This window comes from Lactuca sativa, chromosome 3 (genome assembly GCF_002870075.4).
Source record: "Lactuca sativa cultivar Salinas chromosome 3, Lsat_Salinas_v11, whole genome shotgun sequence".
Taxonomy (NCBI): domain Eukaryota; kingdom Viridiplantae; phylum Streptophyta; class Magnoliopsida; order Asterales; family Asteraceae; genus Lactuca; species Lactuca sativa.
The window spans coordinates 308,470,936-308,491,266 of NC_056625.2; the positions used below are offsets into that span (position 1 = coordinate 308,470,936).

The 20,331-nt window shown below is 34.2% G+C and overlaps 1 protein-coding gene across 5 annotated transcripts; it reads left to right on the plus strand.

Moving 5' to 3' along the window:
- The first annotated feature begins 14,762 nt into the window (after positions 1–14,762).
- LOC111880846 (protein CELLULOSE SYNTHASE INTERACTIVE 1) lies at positions 14,763–19,945 on the plus strand. Of its 5 annotated transcripts, XM_023877281.3 has the most exons (5): positions 14,817–14,915; positions 15,051–15,099; positions 16,398–16,460; positions 17,965–18,029; positions 18,115–19,945. In XM_023877281.3, the coding sequence occupies exon 5, from the start codon at positions 18,144–18,146 to the stop codon at positions 19,824–19,826; it is 1,683 nt and encodes a 560-aa protein (XP_023733049.1). In that variant the 5' UTR covers positions 14,817–14,915; positions 15,051–15,099; positions 16,398–16,460; positions 17,965–18,029; positions 18,115–18,143; the 3' UTR covers positions 19,827–19,945. The 5 variants fall into 5 exon arrangements, with proteins under 5 accessions (XP_023733033.1, XP_023733049.1, XP_023733040.1 ...); XM_023877265.2 differs by lacking the exon at positions 15,051–15,099 and having other exon boundaries at positions 14,763–14,915; XM_023877272.3 differs by lacking the exons at positions 14,817–14,915; positions 15,051–15,099 and adding an exon at positions 15,137–15,276.
- The last annotated feature ends 386 nt before the right edge of the window (positions 19,946–20,331 follow it).

Here is a 20,331-nt window from a genome sequence, read left to right on the forward strand (position 1 = left end):
TTCTAAAGCAACTAATATAACTAAAATGAATGAAAAATGGTTATATATAAAAATAAACAATTTTAACCAAGAAGATGCCAAAGAAGAAAAATATTGATATTTCTTTACTAAAAGAAATTCATGCTTGTTTTCCAAAAACCAAATATTATCAAACATAAAATATCATTCTAACATATAAAAGATGGCTATGATACCATTAATGAGTTTTGATACAAAATATAAGTGTGTTTTTCATAAAAGTCGGTCAACAGAAGCATTAAAAAAATAACAAGTTTATTTTTAGTTTATAACAAAACCAAACCATCTAGGATCCATTTATAGAGGTTAGAATAAAACAAATATTAAAAAAAACAAACAAAGAGTGTTTTAGAATGACAACCTTTGAAGCCTTTGAACCCACTTGGTTTTGGCGTGTTGATGAAGATAGCAAAAATTCAAGAATATAATTTCTCTATGTGTATCCACCATCAAGTGTAATGCACTTGGAATGCTAGTTTCTTCTTGTATGATTGTGTGTCTTAAGCCTTTAAGAACTTAACTCCAACAAGCACTAAATGAGACAACTCAAGAGGGCTTATATATAATTCACCAAACTTGCTTCAAAAGAGATAAAGGCGTAGGAAGAGAGCTAATTTCGTTTATAAGAGAGAAGAGAAGAAAAACTAGTGAAAAACTAGCAAAAAACCTATACAAGACACTCTTTTATATACTATGCAAAAGCAAAATCAACCCTTTATCATAATGTAAAATTATGACCTTACTTTAGGGACATGGGGGACAAAAAGAATAAAGTTGACAAACAACCTCTCTTCTTATAATAATATTTTGGTCATGCCTTCAAAAAGACAAACTTGTCTAACTAGTAAAGTAGAAGAATTGTTTAAATTATATAAGCTCAAAGTTTATAAAATATAAACACTATCTTTAGGTAAAAGAAAAAAAAGATTCAACTAGTCCAAAACTTTGTAGATAACTTATTAAATCATACCATATGATATAATAACTAGTTATATTGTCTTATAATTTTTATTTTCACAAAACAATAATTATTTCCTAATTAAATACAAGAATTTATATCATTTATTAATAATCATATTAATAATAAATATAAAATGTGCAAACTTTGTAAATGTGTGACCCTATAGGATCATATATTATTAACAATAAATTCAACATTTTATTTATTTATATTGAGGTTTAGAGCTTGTTTATTCATCTTTATTTTGTTTCTTATGTACTATTTCAATTGTTCTGGTTTTGCGGGGCATGTACAAGGGGTTTCTTTTTGGGAAATGGAGTTAATAAGGTAATTAACTTTTTGGTTTGTTCGCATCTGGGTAACTATCTTTTTTTTTGTACACATCTAGGTAACGAACTTTTTAGAAGTGTTCACATATAACCATTATGACTGGCTGTAGCAGGTTATATCCGGTCATAACCGGTCATAATGATCATATGTGAACACTTCCAAAAAGTTCGTTACTTAGATGTGTACAAAAAAAGATAGTTACCCAGATGTGAACAAACCAAAGAGGTAAGAGTAGACTACACGAATGGTCCCTGTAGTTTGGGTAATTTATGTGCTTGGTTCCTAACTATTTTTTTTAACTTTGATGATATTTACTGTTTGTTTTTGTTGTGCGTTTAGTCCCTATCTTACCTCAAAAGACTATTTTTCCCTTTTTTTAATTTATTTTTTAATTAATTTTCTTATTTATGTATTTATTTTTTTATATATTTTAAAATTTTAATAGACCCTATATATTTGTATCTCCTCACCTTAAACCTAAAACCACATTCGAGAAATTTAAGCTCGGTCCCACCAGTCACCATCCAATCTTTCATCCTCCTCAACTTCTCTTTCTTTTCCATCTTTAATGAAATCAACGTCTTCACTATCCCTTCTTTTTTCGGTCCTTCAACTCCGGTGAACCAACCCTACAACCCTTCTATTGGGTTGTGGTGGTGGAAAATTCAATGAAGAGACAATATGTTGTGGGGTTGGTTCGTCGGAGTTAAAGGACCTAAAAAAGAAGGGATAGTGAAGACGTTGATGTGGGGTCTATTAATTTTTTAAAATGTATAAAAAAATAAATACATAAATAAGAAAATTAATTAAAAAATAACTTAAAAAAAGGGTACAATAGTCTTTTGAGGTAAGACATGGACCAAACGCACAACAAAAATAAACAGTAAGGATCATCCAAGTTAAAAAAATAAGTTATGGACCAAAACGCACAAATTACCAAAACTATAGGGACCATTCGTGTAATTTAATTTTACTTTTTCGGTGTGTTCACATCAGGGTAACAATCTTTTTTTGTACACATCTAGGTAACAAAACTTTTTGAAATGGTTCACATATGACCATTATGACCGGATGTAACCTGTTACAACCGGTCATAATGGTTATATGTGAGCACTTCCAAAAAGTTCGTTACCTAGATGTATACAAAAAAAGATAGTTATCTAGATATGAACAAACCAAAAAGTTAATTACCTTATTAAGTCCATTTCCCAAAATTCAATAAAGAGACAATATGTTGTGGGGTTGGTTCGGCGGAGTTGAAGGACCTAAAAAAGAAGGGATAGTGAAAACGTTGATGTGGGGTCTATTAATTTTTTTAAAATATATAAAAAAATAAATACATAAATAAGAAAATTAATTAAAAAGTAAATAAAAAAAGGGCACAATAGTCTTTTGAGGTAAGACATGGACCAAACGCACAACAAAAATAAACAGTAATGATCATCCAAGTTTAAAAAAAAAAAATAAGTTATGGACCAAACACACAAATTACCCAAACTATAGGGACCATTCGTGTAATTTACTTTTACTTTTTCGGTGTGTTCACATCTGGGTAACAATCTTTTTTTTGTACACATCTAGGTAACAAACTTTTTGAAAGTGTTCATATATGACCATTATGACCGGATGTAACCTGTTACAGCCGGTCATAATGGTTATATGTGAGCACTTCCAAAAAGTTTGTTACCTAGATGTGTACAAAAAAAATATTTATCTAGATATGAACAAACAAAAAAGTTAATTACCTTATTAAGTCCATTTCCCTTTTTTTTCCATAATCGAGAAATCCTTAACATGCAATTGTATTTTTTATATTAATAAAATTTTAATAGGGATGATATCCTTCTTTATCAAATAAATGGCTTGTTATTTTTGTCATATTAGCTTTGCACTACATCTATTTAATAAAATCGACTGTCACAATAATTCTTAAAATGGTTAATCTTTTTAAAAAATAAAATTAAATAATTTATCATTATCTTTCCTATGTAAACTCTTCTTATACGATATTTAATTATATATATATATATATATATATATATATATATATATATATATATATATATATATATATATATATATATTTAAACGGCAAACTATTCTACTCCTAATCTAATCCTAAACACCACCTATGTCTCCTAGTAAGACTTGAACCCATGACTTCTCATTTGAGAGATTCACTCGTTACCGCTACGCCAAAGGCCTATATATATATATATATATATATATATATATATATATATATATATATATATATATATATATATATATATATATATATATATCCACTATAATAATTGAAAATCAATTTTGCCAAATGTCCATCTCTCATTAGTTTTGACACTTGTCGTTTTATGATAATTTTTAAATAAATAATATCCAAATGTTAATTTCTAGGTTTTTCCAATTTTTAAAATTAAAAAGTCACATAATACTTGTATATTTATATATGCAAAGTATTAAATGTAATAAATATGATAGTAATTGTAATATTTAAAAAAATACTTAATGTTTATATTTTAATATTTAATTTTTTTAATCAACTCGAGTAATATACGAGTTTTACACATAGTATATATGATAAGATAGTATGTGATCATATTTTTTATTCTTTTATTCTTTTTATATCATCTTATAAGTTTTGACAATTGTATTTTAATTATATAATTACCATAAAATATATTTGTTTTTATTTTATATAATTTCTAGATAGATCAACTAATCAAATAATAACAAAAACTTATTATCTAAATATAATAATGGTATATAATAAAATATTATTAAATATAAAACCACAAGAAACGAAACATATACAAGAAAATTGGCTTGAATTTACTAAATCATTGAAATAACCTTTTTAAGAATGAAAATTTCTATTTCCAATGGTAAAAAAAAGTTATTTAAAGATTGTTAACTTTAAAGAAAACTACTGTTATTCTTAATTTTTTAGATTTCACTAAAGTTAAAATATATTTTAATAAAAGTATTAAATATTGTAGTTTAAATAGAATTGACTAAGATACTCAATCATTCCAAACATGTTACTCATTTTTGACATTTATATTCTGGATTCTGAAAGTGGGACCTGCCTTTTACATGACATGTCAACTGCCACAGTGCCACGTGAGCTGCTTTAACTTTTGAATTTTGAAAATTTAAACTCATAAACAACGGTCAGATGTGGTGTTATTCTCTAATTATGGACCATACGATCGTCTTGAAAAAGTTCCACATTAACATATTTGTCTTCACTACTTCACATATATAACTATATAAGTTATAATAATTCAGTCTTTATCTTTAAAAAACTGTTTGATCTTGATTTCTTGTTTCATGCTTTTGTTTGTGAATTTGATTTTGAGTTTTTTGTTTTGTGTTTTGTGTTTTTGGTTTTTTTATTTTAAATGGACCGGCTTTTTTGTTATATTCATTTAAAAAAAAATGGTCACTAGATGAGTTTTCACTTTAAAAACCACAACACTTTCGATATCAGTTTATGCCTATTAAATAAAATATATATAAAAATACATAAATGTTCCATGTGGTTACTAGATGAGTTTTCACTTTAAAAACCACAACACTTTCGATATCAGTTTATGCCTATTAAATAAAATATATATAAAAATACATAAATGTTCCATGTGGTTTGGTATAGTACGCTATTTTGGTAAAAAAAAAATGTTATAACATCACTCCTTGTGGTATGTGTCAATTACACCATCCACCCCTCTAACGTTAAATCTAAGGGATAATGGCTTCAAATGGTAATATATTTTTTGATTTGTACACATTTAACCACTAAATTTTTTTATCCACATTTTCCCATTGAATTTGTTGATCCATTCAAAAAACATTTTTATGACCTGCTATTAGAGGTTTAGTCGGTTTCCGGCGAATTTGACAGCTCTGACGAGTCTCTGATCATCTTCTCCAACGCGGGTATCCGACCATAAATCTAAAATAATTTTTTTAGATCAAGAACACACACAATGATACTTCATCTCCAACCCAGAAATCGACAACAAATATGAACCGAAGAACATAAATCCATAAATCTGATGAATAACGCGAAGACAAACCCATAAATCAAAGCTCAAGTTTAGTGTGTTCTTGAACATAAATAGACAGATGCAGATGAAGATGAAGATGAAGATGAAGAATTGATTTCAGGGTCTGAGTTCTTGAGTTTGAAAATCCAACCCCCACACACTCAAACACAAATCTCCATTAGATCTGCAAATCTGAATCCTTTATCAGCTCTGCAAATCCATAAGAAACCCTTAACAAACTCGGTGGTCTCTGGTCCCTAAACCTATCTGATTCCTTCTAAGAGACCCTCAGTTGTATGTGTTTCAAACTCCCGAAATCAAAGTGTGTGTGTATGTATATGTTCATCTTATTTGTTTGTAGATCTTCATCATGTTCATCTTCTTCCAAGATCTAGGTTTTGGGTTTTTGGAGCAATTTTCAAATCAGTGTATGTGTGTGTGTGTGTGTTCATGCTCGATTTTGGAACAACACACATACACTTCTCTTTTTTTCTGAAGTCGATTTTGGAACAACATATGTCACCTTTCAATCCTCATCGAACATCATCATCTGAAAATCGTAAACCCTAGAACTCGATTTTAATGGTGGCTTGGAGGTTAAAGACGATGAATAGTGATCTGATGTGTGTGTATGTGTGTTTATCTTTTTTTTTGTGTTATTGAATCTTGAATATATTTGATGTGTTAATCTTTGTATTCTGGAAATATTATGTTTCGCCAGAAAGCTCATGAACATCAGAGCCTCATCGGAGAAGATAAACAGAGACTCGTTGGAGCTGTCAAATTCACCGAAAACAGGCTAAACCTATGATTGCAGGTCGTAAGGATGTTTTTTGAACGCTTCAACAAGTTTAATGGGAAAATGTGGACAAAATAACTCAGTGACTAAATATGTACAAATCGGAAAATATGTTACCATTTTAAGTTATTATCCATAAATCTAACTATAGAGTTTTTGAAATGTCCCAAAAATATTGACATAAATTTTCGTTTTATTTATAGAAGAAGGATCATCAATTACTTGTTTAAACAAAACCGATACATTATAATCAGAGTATAAATCACAAAACAAGTCAAATGCAGAACAATAAGTATGCGTGCCATGCAGTCAACCCGAAATCTTCCTTTTGAAAACCAAAGTACCTGAAATATAAACTGAAAACCGTAAGCACAAAGCTTAGTGAGTTCCCCAAGATATCTCATTCTATACATAACAAAACATATAATGGGCCCCGCCCAGTCATCGGGCCCCGCACGATCATCAAGCTGAGATCGGTAGTAAATCGGGCCCCACCTGGCATGCATATAACATATATCAAATAATCACATACACATGCAAGATAGATACATAGCATACAACAAGTCATCGGGCCCCGTCCAACATCGAACCTTAGCCTAGAAAGAATATAAACACATACACATGCAAGAGTCACAAAGACAGCTAGCATACTAACATAGCATAAACACGGGCCGGTATTGGTGCCTTCGACCCGTTAAATCCAGTGAGGAAACTCACCTCGCACTGCTGAAGTCTCGTGGATAAAACTATGGATACTGGCTAACAGATCCCCGAACTGTCAACATCAAAACAACACCCAATTAATAATTGGGTTCTAATGTATAACCATAAATCCATACCATTTTACCCCTAACTTAGCTTGGTCCAAGACCAAAGCCCAAACTCACACTTTGAAGGCCCAAAAGCCAATTAATCAATTAAGGCCCAACTATGGCCCAATTTTCTAAATTGGGCCCAAAACCCTTACATGGGCATTACCCTAAAGCCCATTCAAAAATCCTAGTCCATACACTTAATCTTAGATGGCCCAACAAGAACCCAAACATCTAAACCGAAAAGAAAGGCTCAACTTGAAGACCAAACACAATTCGGATTTTCACATAAAATGAAGATTAGGGTTAAGTAAAACACTTAACCCATTAAGGACTTAATCCATTAAGTCCATCATTCTACTAGGTCAATCGTTCAATATGGTCAGGCAAAATTCATAATTCCAATCAAACGGTCCAAAACGTGGGTCCCGACAAGTCCCAAACAAATGTTTCCAAGATTAGGGTTTTCTAAACCCTAATTAGGTATCCAACCCAAAAACATGCCAGCTAGATCCAAAGTTTAGTTTTTAGGTTAATTAGGGTTTCACTAGGCCGGGCACCACCCACTGCCACCTCGGGCGGTGGTGATCGACGGCGGCTCACAGTGGCAGCCACCATTTTTAATGGTGGTAGCTTATAATTTTTAAACCAAACTTTATCAAAGTAACCTGGAACACCCAAAACATCCATACAACACATATATGCACATAACCACCCAATGTGCGCGGATGGAGATGGTAGAACGGTGGTAGGAGGTGGCAGCCACCATGGTTGGCCGCCATGGTGGTTCCCTTTCAGTTTCTGGCCAATGAACACACACACACACACACACAAACTCCCACCATGCAGCTGCACTTCACACCTGGAGAAGGATGACGGCAAAAAGAGTGATGAATGGGCAATGAAAGAAAATAGCGGCAGCAGCGGCGCTAACGGTCGGCGTTAGCAACGGCGGCGTAATCCCTTAGCGGTACAAGAGGCGTGACTGCCGGCGGAACAGAAGAAGGTAGGATACGCGTTCGAGAATGACAGCAACACTGCCACGATGTTGGCCTTCAGCAGCCTTGGCTTTGTCGACAACAACCCAAATGGACCATGCTACTCTCGGTATATTAATAAATCATAAATAACTTATTCTCAAAATTTCATCCTATCAAATTGTCGTGATGATATGCAACCCAAATGGACCATGCTACTCTTGGGTCAAGTACATACTAATAATAGTTATGGACTTAGACACTAATCCAACAAAATAGAGAATCAATAACTTGGAAAAGTTCCAAGCAGGAGACTGTAGTTGATTCAACGTACGAATCAGAGTACATAGCACCAAGCGAGGTGTCGAAGGAGGCGATATGGCTGAAGAAGTTCATATGAGACCTTGGAGTTGTACCAGCTATAAAGGAACCTATGGAGATTTTATGTGACAGCAAGGGTGTAGCCGCCTTAACCAAGGAACCGAGGGATCATGGCAGATCCAAGCACATCGACAAAAAATATCACTTCATAAGACAAAAAATATCACTTCATAACCAAGGGATCATGGAGATCCCCCTTACAAAGGGAATGAGTAGTGAGTAGGGTTCATCACTTGCAGCATGCGAGGAGCATTGGGCTGAAGGACGATATTAGTTTTAATGATTAGATAGATGTTTAGAAACTAGTAATAGATAAAATGTAACTGACATTTGATGATTAAATAAAAGGAGTTTTATTTATGAGTAAAGTTACTATCTTGTGTCAATTGTTTACTATTGTTTCATTTTACATGTTTTGACTTCCAAAATAATAAGATTATTCAAACTATTCACAGTCAATCATACTTTGGAAGTAGGTATTGAGGCAAGGCTGTCATGCATTTGGCTTGTAGATTGTCTAAAGTGTTTAGACATAGCAAAAGTTTTCTATAACATTCATGAGTGCTCCTGAAATAAGATTTGAGTATTGGATTAAACCCACGCTCACATGAATCACTTCATGGAATTTATCACGAGTGATTGTGAGATGATAATATCATATAGTCTTCAAACCAATATGTATGAGTTGTTGACTATGAGTTGGTTGTACATTGATAGTGCGAAAACGCATCAATAACTTTATGTTATAAAACGTGCTATTGTGTATGATTTAACGAGTAGTTAGTACAAGCATATAAGTCGAAGTTTATTTTTTCCTTTTATCCTTGGAGGATTAAAAGCGATATCTTGGGCCCCTCGATGATTTTGTTTTGACTTATGGGTCGGGCCCGGTCAGGACTCAATTGATGTGTTCAATTAAGCTCTATGTCAAAAAAATCAGAAATGGGGAAACAAACGACTGGATAATAAGTATGACTATGTTCCATGTATTTGTCCGCATGATATCTTGAAGAGAAGAGGATTATATGATCCCTTATCTAAATGGTGTGTCAGAGTTCAACAACGGATTTTAAGAGCTATGATTGCTAGTCGGTTTTTAATTCGTACTTACAGTTATAGTTATTAGACTTATCCAAGTGGGAGACTATTGGATTAGGTGTCTAAGCCCATAACTATAATTGGTATGTACTTGACCCAAGAGTAGCATTGTCCATTTGGTTTGCATTCACCAGAACAATCTGATAGGATGGATATTTGAGAAAGATGTTATTTATGATTTATTAATATATTATAAGTATAATATATTAATTGAGAAATCATATTATTTAATTAGTATTGATCAAGAATTAATTTAGTGATCAACAGAGACTAATTAAATTAACGGGGACTGATTATGTAAATTAGTGATACATATGGTTTGGGCTATTGATCCATGATGAACTAAGTTTATGTGAGAGTCCATGAAGAGTTAGTCCATATGAGTTATGGATCATAAGCCTAAGTGTAAGAATTAGGGTTACATATGACTCTTGGAATTCTAACACTATATATGTAACCCCTTTGACACCAGAATCGGAGGCACACGCAATATAGTAAGAGTATAGCCGATTTTAGGGTGCTCCTAACCTCTCTCTCAAGTCCTCCAATTGTTGGTGGTGTTTCGTGAAGCATTTGAGGCATCACACTTGAGGTGCTAAGCTCTTAAAGGCCAAGTAATATAAGCTACATAAAGAGGTAATCATCTAACTAGTTTTTATGATTCATATATCAAGTTGTATGCTAGATAGACTTCATGCTTTGGAAAAGATAAAGTTGCATGTATAACTAGAGAAAACTTAGATCCAAAACATTAGGGTTGTATGTGCACCTCAAAACCCATCAATAAGGTCTCACAACGTGACATTTGACGGGAATGCGTGTTCATTTTTTAGGCCCACGACGTGATACATAGGTGTTCACTTCGTGAGATCAGGCTAACCCTAATGTTGTGTTTTACTCCCTATTTAAGTGAAGTGGGAGGATAGGGTTTGCACACCCTCAACCTTCATCACCCTTTTCCCGCCCAAATCGTTTTTAGCCTCCGTTGGTGACCTTGAAGAGCTCATTTGGTGGTTTTGAATCTTTGAAGAAGAAAGAAGACTTTTTAGCTGCATCGTTTTGGCAATTAATCTCCTTCTTCATCATCTTGCAGTGCTTTTGGACCTTTGTAAGTCCTAAAGCTCTTGCCTTTATTTCTTATGCATGTTAGATCTAAGATTTATCTTTTCCTTTTTATGGATGGGTTGGGTAGCATGCATGGGATCCATTAAGTTAGCAACTTTATGGACCATTGAGGCATTTTCTTTTAGTAAATATTCAGATCTGAAGTTTGGTGCTTGTTTTAGACTCCAAGCATGAGTCTTGATCCCATTTTCTTATTATTGACCTAATTAGTCTCTAAGTCATGCATTAGACATGCATGACTGAGAAGCCATGATTTTTATGATCCTTAGGTTTAGGGAAGACCCTTTGTAAAGTCTCAAGGAGCGACTTAAGGGATTAAGATGTCACATCGTGAGAATGGAATAGTCACGATTGTTTTGTCTGTATTCGATCACGACGTGACCTGTGGCTGGTCACAACATAACCGTTGGCTGAAGTTGACCATGGTTGACTTTTGGGTCAAGCTAGGTTTTTATAACATCCCGAAATTCAGGTAAAGCTATTGAATCCTACTATTTTGTTAGATTGCCAAGATTGGTCCCTTGAGTGAGTTCTTGTAGCAAATGAGTACGCTGGGCGTACTAAGGAGTACGTTGCGCGTACTCATGCACTTAATTTGGACACGGACTCACCTGGGTACGCTGGGCGTACCCAAGGTTACGCTGGGCGTAATGGGTCTAGATGCAAACCCTAAATTTTGGGCTTGTGCACTATTTAAAGGATGCTAAGGCTCATTTCTCAGCCTCCATATCAGAGAGTGAAACCCTAAGAGAGCCTTCCATCGTCCTTAGCTTGAGTGTGTGTCTTTTGGAGCTAAAAGTGTCTTGGTGTGTTAGTGAAGAAGAAGGAGAGGAGCTTGTGGAGGCTAGGGCTTGAAGTGCAAGTTTGGATCTGAGATCTTCAAAGAAAGGAGCTTCATCTAGAGGTATAAAGTTCAAAACTTTCCTCTTTATTTGGTTTGATGTTGCATGGACCATTTCTAGGGTTAAAAGTCCCAAAGGTGGAGACTTTATGAGTGTAATGGACTCCATGGACCTAGATCTGTCCCATTTCAGTGATATTTGTGTTATAGATCCATAAAAATCCCAACTTGGTCGTTGTTATGAGGTCATGCTTGAGTTAGGAGCTTTCTAGGGATTGGAAATGGAATATTATGGGTGTTGGTGACTTGTCCAGCCATGCAAAGGCTTAAACTCACCAACTTTATGGATTAAGAGGTTTAGAAATGGTCAGATCTAGAAGTTGGACGTGGGTCTTAACTGTTTAAGACCTCAAGAGCTTAAGAGTCTGAAACTGGGAGTTACGCGGGGCGTAAGGGGTCGCGCACCCCGTTTCTGTGAGGACGCCGGGTACGCTCAGCGTACATGTTTGGTACGCGTAGCATAACCCGGAGGGTTGACTTTTGTTGACTTTTAGGGTTTGGTCAACTTTAGGGTCTTTGAGCCATGAGAGGGGTAAAATGGTCTTTTACCCTTCTGAGAGTACCAATAGAGGGAATAGTCTAGCCTTGAGAGATGTATTGATTAAGAGTAATTATTGCATATGATTAGGCGGAGGCTAGGCCAAATTTTACAGAGTTCGAGATTACCGAGTTACCCGAGGTGAGTCTTCTCACTATACTTTACTTAGAGTGGTATTTAGAGTTATGTGACAGAGTATTTTCTATGCTTTTGCATGATGTGATTTCTATGTGATTTATGCTATGTATGTTCAGAGTTCACAGAGTTAGGACCGGAAGGTCCACAGAGTTAGGGCCAGAGGGCCCACAGAGTTATGGGACTGGAGGGTCCCTCTGAGACACATTGACCAGAGGTTCAAACAGAGTTATTGCCTCGAGTGGCTAATATGTGTTGTGTGTGGTATTTTGGGGAACTCACTAAGAATTTATGCTTACAGTGTCGTGTTATGTGTTTCAGGTACCAGTGAGGACCGCGGGAAGACGTTGGCTTGATCAGTACACACATGAGGAGCTTTTACATATTATGATCTTAGGATGTGATGTTATGAATTGATTATGTGATACAATGATATTTTATAACAATTATGAATGAAAGTGTGTTTTTAAAATGTGAATTTTTTTTGAAAATTTGGGTGTTATAGTTTTAAGGATGTAGGCTGAAAAGGTATGTGCTTACTGTTGTTAGGTGTCTTGTTGCTTCTGTCTACCGTGTGTGAGAGCAACTATAGTTCTAGCTGTTATTCGCGAGGTGAGTCTTCTCACTATATTACCTATATAATAGTGTATGCATGTTGACTTGTTGGGTCTTAGTTGTTGATTGATGTGGATTGTGAAAATGTGTTGCTGATATCTCTTGGACAACTGTGAGTCCATGGGGCTGCTGATAGTCCTCAGGGTTGTTGATAACCCCTGAAATGTGCTGTTAATCCACATGGTTGCTGATAACCCATAGTTTTTTATTTGCTGATTTGTATGTAATATTTTGGGAACTCACTAAGCTTCGTGCTTACAGCCGTGGATAAATATGTTTCAGGTACTTCAGATAATCGTGGGAAGGCGAATGCTTGACTGTACACTCCGGCTTGAAGGTTTTATGATTTTTCCGCATTTTGATATTCTGATTTGGGATGACTGTATTTGATTCACCTGGGATTTTTACGACTTGGTTTTTATAATATTAATGATTTCCCTTGATTAAAAATGAAAATTTTGGTGTTAAAAATCAGTATGTTACAGGCAGCTTGCCTTGTAACCGTAAGCTGAATTTTGGAGAACTTGTCACACTTGATCCAACAATAAGGAAGGCAAGAAAAAAGCGAGAAGACGTTGGAAGAAAGAGATAAGGAAAGAAATATGGGTCAAGGCAACAAACACAAAAATAAGAGTGAAGCTTGAGGAAATTGTAGCTTTGACAGTAAGAATATGAAGTTAAATGAAAGAAGTAAGATTTAGGATGGAAATTTTAAATCCCGAGAGGAAGTTACAAGTTTTAAGTGTGGAGATAAAGGGAACTTTTCCAGTAATTATACCAACGCACCAAATAATGCATCACTAAAATGCTACTTTTTGTCGTGAAGGACATATCACCTATAATTGTCCAAATAAGAAGAAAGGTGAATGTGAAGGTGAATGAAGAGTTAAAAAGAACTATCCTCTACATGCAAAAGGAAGAGCTTAGCAAATGACAACCGATGAAGTTCATGAGAATGTTGATGTTGTATCAAGTATATTTTTTTGTCAATTCAATGCTAATCATCACTTTTCTTTTTATTTAGAAGCCACCCATTCATATGTTTCTCTCAGTTTTAGTAGAAAGTTAAAAGTACCATTGAAAATATTAAAGGTGAGAATTATTGTGGAAATTACCAATGGCATAGAAATTAGTGTTAGTAAATAGTATTCCAATATTGTAATAGATGTTGGGGTGTGAAGTCTTAATCAAATGTGCTCTTGGAGAGCAAATGTGCTCTTAGTCAAAGAAGATGATCCCCTGATGGAAAGATGCTAAGTTATGAATCCGTTAGAGCATTTGGAGAATGCGCTGGAGATATCAAAATGCGCTCCAACATGTGCCAAAAGGTGCTTGAGCATCAGGAGGCACCCCAACAGCTGAAGACGACTACAAAATCCCTATACACCATTAAATACAACCGATCATAACCTTAAACATTTATAAATAAATACAACTGATCATAACCATAGAATAAAACCCAAAAGACAACTAAATAATCCCTAAACACTAAACACCAATGAACAAGTAAAAGATAAAGATAACCCATTTCGCCTTCAAGATTGATCTTCGCCCTCAACATCCTGATCCAAACCTTTGGCACCTCTAGAATAGACTGCATTGGTTGAGGTTTGTCTGTGTTGTTCGTTCCCTCAAACATGGGTTGATGGAGTGTTGTTAATTTGTGCAGAGAAGTGAAATATGAAGAATGCTGTGCGAGTAAGGTAGACAAGTTCTTAATTTTATGTTTTAAGTAGAGATGTTAGGAGATAGGTGGGAAATTGGATTTTCCCTCGTGTGCATGTCACATGAGGGCTTTCTAATGGAGTCCAAGTGACGGGTAACCGGGGAAGAAACCAAATAAGGTCGATTTTGAAACCATATAGATGATTGACATTAATTTTTCAATATTCGGACTATATCTGCTGAATGGGGTAATCCACAGGGACTACTTCTGTAATTTACTCTTAAAAAAGCGCTCTTCGATTTTAGTTTACTTTTTACAGTTTTGATGGCAGGATAGTTATATATACTCACCAGCTCTATAAAGTGAATCTTGGAAACACCACAGCTCAGCCAGTCTGACATAATACTTTCTTCCAGAGATCGATTTGAATAAAAATTATATTTATTTATTTTTGAATACTCTCATTCTCTTCTGTCGGCATCCGGTTAAGCTCAATCGCATTCCTCACGGGTAAACCTTTAAAAAAATTTCAAATTAAGTTTAGCATCTCACTTCTCAGTTTTAAGATTGTCAATGATTTTGATTTTGTTTCTTTTCCATTTCTTGTTAATAATGCATTCATGTGTCGCTCAATAATGGAAGAAGAAAGTCAAGCAATTTATGGTGCAATTTTATGGTTATCGATCCATTTTTGGTGGGTGTTTGTCGGATTTCATTAAATTTGATTATTGAGTCATTGAATATTGAAACCAATGTTCTTTAAAAACCGAATTTTTGTGGGGTTTTGTCAAATATTTAAGAAACTAATTGTTTTCATTCCTGTTGCACTTTTTAAATTTGGGGAAACAGAGCTTTGAAGGTTAATACTTTGGTGGGTATTTCTCAAGTTCCTTCTTGTTTGATTCTTCATTTCTTGCTTCTGGTTTTAAATTCGGAATTTTGGGTTTAAAAGATCAAATCTTTGGTGTGTGGGTGTAAAATCCTTGATTTGAAAAATTAGGGCTTAAAGATCAGTTTATTGAAGCTTAATTTTGGTAGGTATGTCTCAAATTTCTGCAAATTTAGCTGTTAATGGTATTTTGCGCTTTCAAAATTGAGAAATTAGGGATTAAAGATCAAATCGTTTGTGGGCATAAGTTAAATCTCCAAGAAATGGATTCTTTCATCATTGGTTATAATTTTTGAATTACGAAACTGAGTTTGAAGCTTATTCCTTGGTGTATATTTCTCAAATTTCCCTTAATTTAATTCTTTAATTCTTTAATTCTAGTTTCTGCTTTTAAAACTCAGACATTACGATTTTTAAAGATCAAATCTTTGGTTGGTATGAGTCAAATCTCCAAGAATTGAAGTTTTTAATCATTGGCCATAGTTTGGGAATTAGGAAAATTGAGTTTTGAAGTTTAATCTTTGCTGAGTTTCTCAAATTTCTTTAAAATTTATTATTTTGTCCAAGTTTGTGCTTTTGAAATCAGAAATTAGGGTTTCAAGAGCAAATCATTGGTGGATATGCGTCTTATAACCAGCAAATGAAGTCTTTAATCCTTGGTCGTACTTTTCTAATTGAGAAAATTTCTGCTTTTTAAGCTTAATCTTTGGTGGGGTCAGAAATTCCTTAAATTAATTATTTAGTCCAAGTTTGTGCTTTTTAAAGTAAGAAACGAAGTCTTTAAAACATGATAATTGGTAAAATTATGCACAAAAAGCTCCATTTTTTTTTGCATCTTTTCTTTACAAAATTGTATTGCAAACTAACCTTCATTGGTATACAAATGCGAATGATCACTATACATACTTTACATGAATGAGTGATTCTAAACACAAAATAACGTGCAAAAAAAGCGTCATAATTCATACTTTCCCAAAAGTTGCACATTGTTGCATAGTGTTTTTTTTGCATGATTCAAAAAGTTAATCGCTAATACAAAAACTTCACCAAACCCTCATAATACATTGTTTTGATAGATTTGCTTCTTGTTTTATTGATTTCAGAAGTTGTTTGCTATTAAATTTGTGGAGGGGCTATTGGACGATTGCACTACCAATCACTTTGAGGTATGATCTTAATTTTGTATTATTGTCCATTTTTAATTTTTGATTTATAGTTTTTTGAAATTTGATGATTTATCCCATGCTAAAAGTTTAATACACAATTTAAATGTTTATCAATTTAAAAGTGACCTTTTCTTTGTCTTTTCTTTAAAGCAAAATTTGACATCTCTTCACGTTTTGTACTACTTGCCCACAAGAAAATTGCAACAATTTCTTTTGGTACACGGTTTTAAGCACTTTTCTGTAAATTAAATTATGACTATTCGTTTTGAACGTTTATCATATTCATTTATTTACAGGTCTTATTTATTTGTGTGTTAAGAAACGTAGATAAAGTTTTTGTTTTTATTTTTCAAAAAATGTTGTTTTGGGCCAGTTTACTTATGAACAGGTTGTTTAGTGTTATGTTTTATTTTAAATTAGTCAAATAAAAAATTTATCATACAACCTCGTAAATCGCTTTATTCAAAGGCTTTTAATTATTGTTGCAACACATTACTTTTGTTATAAAAAAATCAAAGAATAGGACAAAAAAATGTTTACAGCTCAACCTAACCCAACCCTATCCGTACTTTAAAAAAAAACATTTTGACATGTCTAAAATCTTTATATATGTATTTTTGAGTAACTAAGCTTTAATGTTGCGAATGAAAATTTCTTCCTTTAAAACTTTCATCATCTTTACTACTACAACTTTGTAAATTGATGCAATTATAATAATAAAAATTATACTTACATTATTTATGATCATGCAAGATTCTTAAAAGCTTTAATCTTTATTCCTTTTTGCTTCTTAAAATATGAATTAATAAAGTAAAGTTTGATGATCCAAGTCACATCTAACTGCTACCCAATTTTCTTTTTCATAAAAAACTCATGATCTTCAACTTTTTTTGGGTCCCTTTTGAATATGATGGTTTCTCCTAGCTCCAAGAATCCTATTCTTGATCTGGATCCAACTCTATGATCTCATAATTGACCCATTTGATCAATACATGGCTCATTAAATTGGTTTTTATTTTTACTATAATTGTGTCTTAAAATCTTGAAAATTTGATGTGTTCTTCGGGTTTGACTTCTCTATGTTCTTCAGGTTTGTCTTCTCTAAATTGCTTCCTAGATCATTTTAGCATTCAGAATCTTGTTATCCTATTCTAACATGTTTGACTTTTTGATGTTTAAGTTTGACTTATTAAAATTGGTTCTTAGATGATTTTAGTCTCAAAACCTTGAAAATATTATTGTTTCTTATTTGGCTTGACTTTTAAAAGTGATTTCTACATCATTTTAGTTTCGATAACTCAAAATTTTCATGCTTAGTTAGTTATCTGTTTGACTTCTTCAGTTTGTTCTTAGATTTCATGTTTCTTAATTATCTGTTCATATTTTTTGCAAGTTGACTATTGTATATTCAAGTTTGACTTCAGTTTGTGTCCTAGACCATTTAACTCTAAAAAATCTCCAAGAAAATCCATGTCTGTTAATTAGCTATTCATGATTTCTGCAGGTTTGACTTTTTAAAAGATTGGTTCTTGGTTCATTTTATCCCCAGGATCTTGAATTTTTCATCAGGTTTGACTTCTGTAAATTGACCCCAGATCATTTAATCCCAAAATCATGAAAAATATGTTTAATAACCCATTCGTTTTTCCTACAGATTTAATTTCTGCAAAACCGATTGAAATCATGGTAGAAGATCACGATAAAGTTGATAAAGCTGTGATTGACTTTCGGTCAACCGAAGAGTGGCTATCATATGCCAAAGATCTTGTACCTGTAGCTCTCGAAAAGGCCAGAAAAGTTAACGGATTTCCAGGAAGGTGGAAAATGATCATATCAAAATTAGAACAAATCCCGGCTCGATTATCAGATTTATCGAGTCATCCATGTTTCTTGAAGAACACATTATGCAAAGAACAACTTCAATCGGTTTCAAAAACTTTAAACGAATCAATCAAAATGGCAGAAAAGTGTTCAAAAGAGAAACACGAAGGAAAACTCCAAATGCAAAGCGATCTCGATGCGTTATCTGGTAAAATCGACTTGAACCTACGAGACTGCGGGCTTTTGATAAAAACTGGGGTTTTGAGTGAGGTTGCATTGTCGAGTTGTACATTGTCTGCATCTGAAGGTACAAGTCATGGAAGCTATAGCGTTACAGAGTTATTAGCTCGGTTGCAAATTGGGCATCTGGAAGCTAAGCATAGAGCTCTCGATAGTCTTGTTGATTTGATGAAAGAAGACGAAAAAACAGTTTTGCCCTTCTTGGGACGAAGTAGTATTTCGGCTTTGGTACAACTCCTTACAGCTACGTCTCCAAGAATTCGGGAAACTACTGTTACTTTGATTTGTACGTTAACAGAATCGGGTATTTGTGATGATTTGCTCGTATCCGAAGGTGTTTTGCCGCCTTTAATAAGGCTACTTGAGTCAGGAAGCTCAGTCGGAAGGGAAAAATCCTCAATTGCCCTTCGAAGATTGTCGGTATCACCGGAGATCGGGCGGGCAATAGCGGGCCACGGCGGGGTGCAACCGTTAACGGAAGTATGTAGTTCGAGTGATTCCGTTTCCCGATCTTCGGCAACTTGTACTTTAAAGAACTTATCTGTGATTCCTGATCTCCGACAAACCCTAGCCGAAGAAGGTGTTGTGACCATCATGATCGGATTACTCGATTCCGAGGTATTATCGGTATCGGAATACGCGGCAGAATGTTTGCAGAATCTAACCTCGAGTAATGAAGATCTCAAAAGAGCGGTTATCACCGAAGGTGGAGTTCGCAGTCTTTTGGCGTACCTTGACTCCGGCCTACCGCAAGAAGCGGCAATCGGGGCAATCCGTAACCTCGTGGGGTCCGTTTCGGCTGAAACCCTAATTTCCCTTGGACTGCTTCCGAGACTTGTCCACGTACTTGATTCTAGCTCGACCGGAGCTCAGAAAGCGGCGGCCGGAACCCTAATTAGGGTTTCCGATTCGCTGGAAGTGAAAAAAGTCGTGGGCGAGAGCGGATGCATCCCTTTGCTAATCAAATTACTTGACGCGAAACCGAACGAGGTTCGTGAAGTGGCGGCGCAGGCGATCGCAACCCTAATGACAGTTCCTCGGAATGTTCGTGAGGTGAAACGGGACCCGCGGAGTGTACCGGGTTTGGTTCAATTGCTTGATCCGAGCCCACAAAACACGGCTAAAAAGTATGCGGTTTGTTGCCTTGGGGTGTTATCGACCAGCAAGAAGTGTCGAAGGCTTATGATATCGTATGGCGCAATCGGGTATTTGAAAAAACTTACGGAAATGGATATAATAGGATCAAAAATGCTGTTGGGAAGATTGCAAAGAAAGAAATTTGGAAACTTTTTTGGGAAAGATTAGGGTTTTGTGATGTGAAATGCTGTTTCATAATTCATTGTCTTGCATGAAACATTGTAAGTTAAATGTATGAATCAACTTGGGATGTTTCTATAAGGTTATAAAAAGCAAGGTTAAATGTATATATATTCTATCAAATTATTATACAATACAACAATCCAAATATAATTATTATTATAAACCCGGTACCCATCTTAATGGTGTCCAACCTGGTTTCTTTTTACTATTGCATAGCCCTACCATTAAACTTTTAAGAAACATAAAATAATATATATATATATATATATATATATATATATATATATATATATATATATATATATATATATATATATATATATATATATATATAGGGTTAGGTTATTTTGTTTTTAGTAACTATTGTGTGCTGGAATGCATAGATCTGGACCATTGGATGGAATATAATCAAAGGTCATGATCTGAGGGTCTATGATAGTAGAATAAGATAACATGTACCATATAATCATACAAATTTGAGCATAAGGGC

Excerpts from the sequence above, each read along its gene's own strand:
- LOC111880846 (XM_052769605.1), top strand. Across the intron at positions 18,030-18,114 it reads GATCTTGAATTTTTCATCAG|ATTTAATTTCTGCAAAACCG; the intron begins GTTTGACTTCTG and ends TTTTTCCTACAG.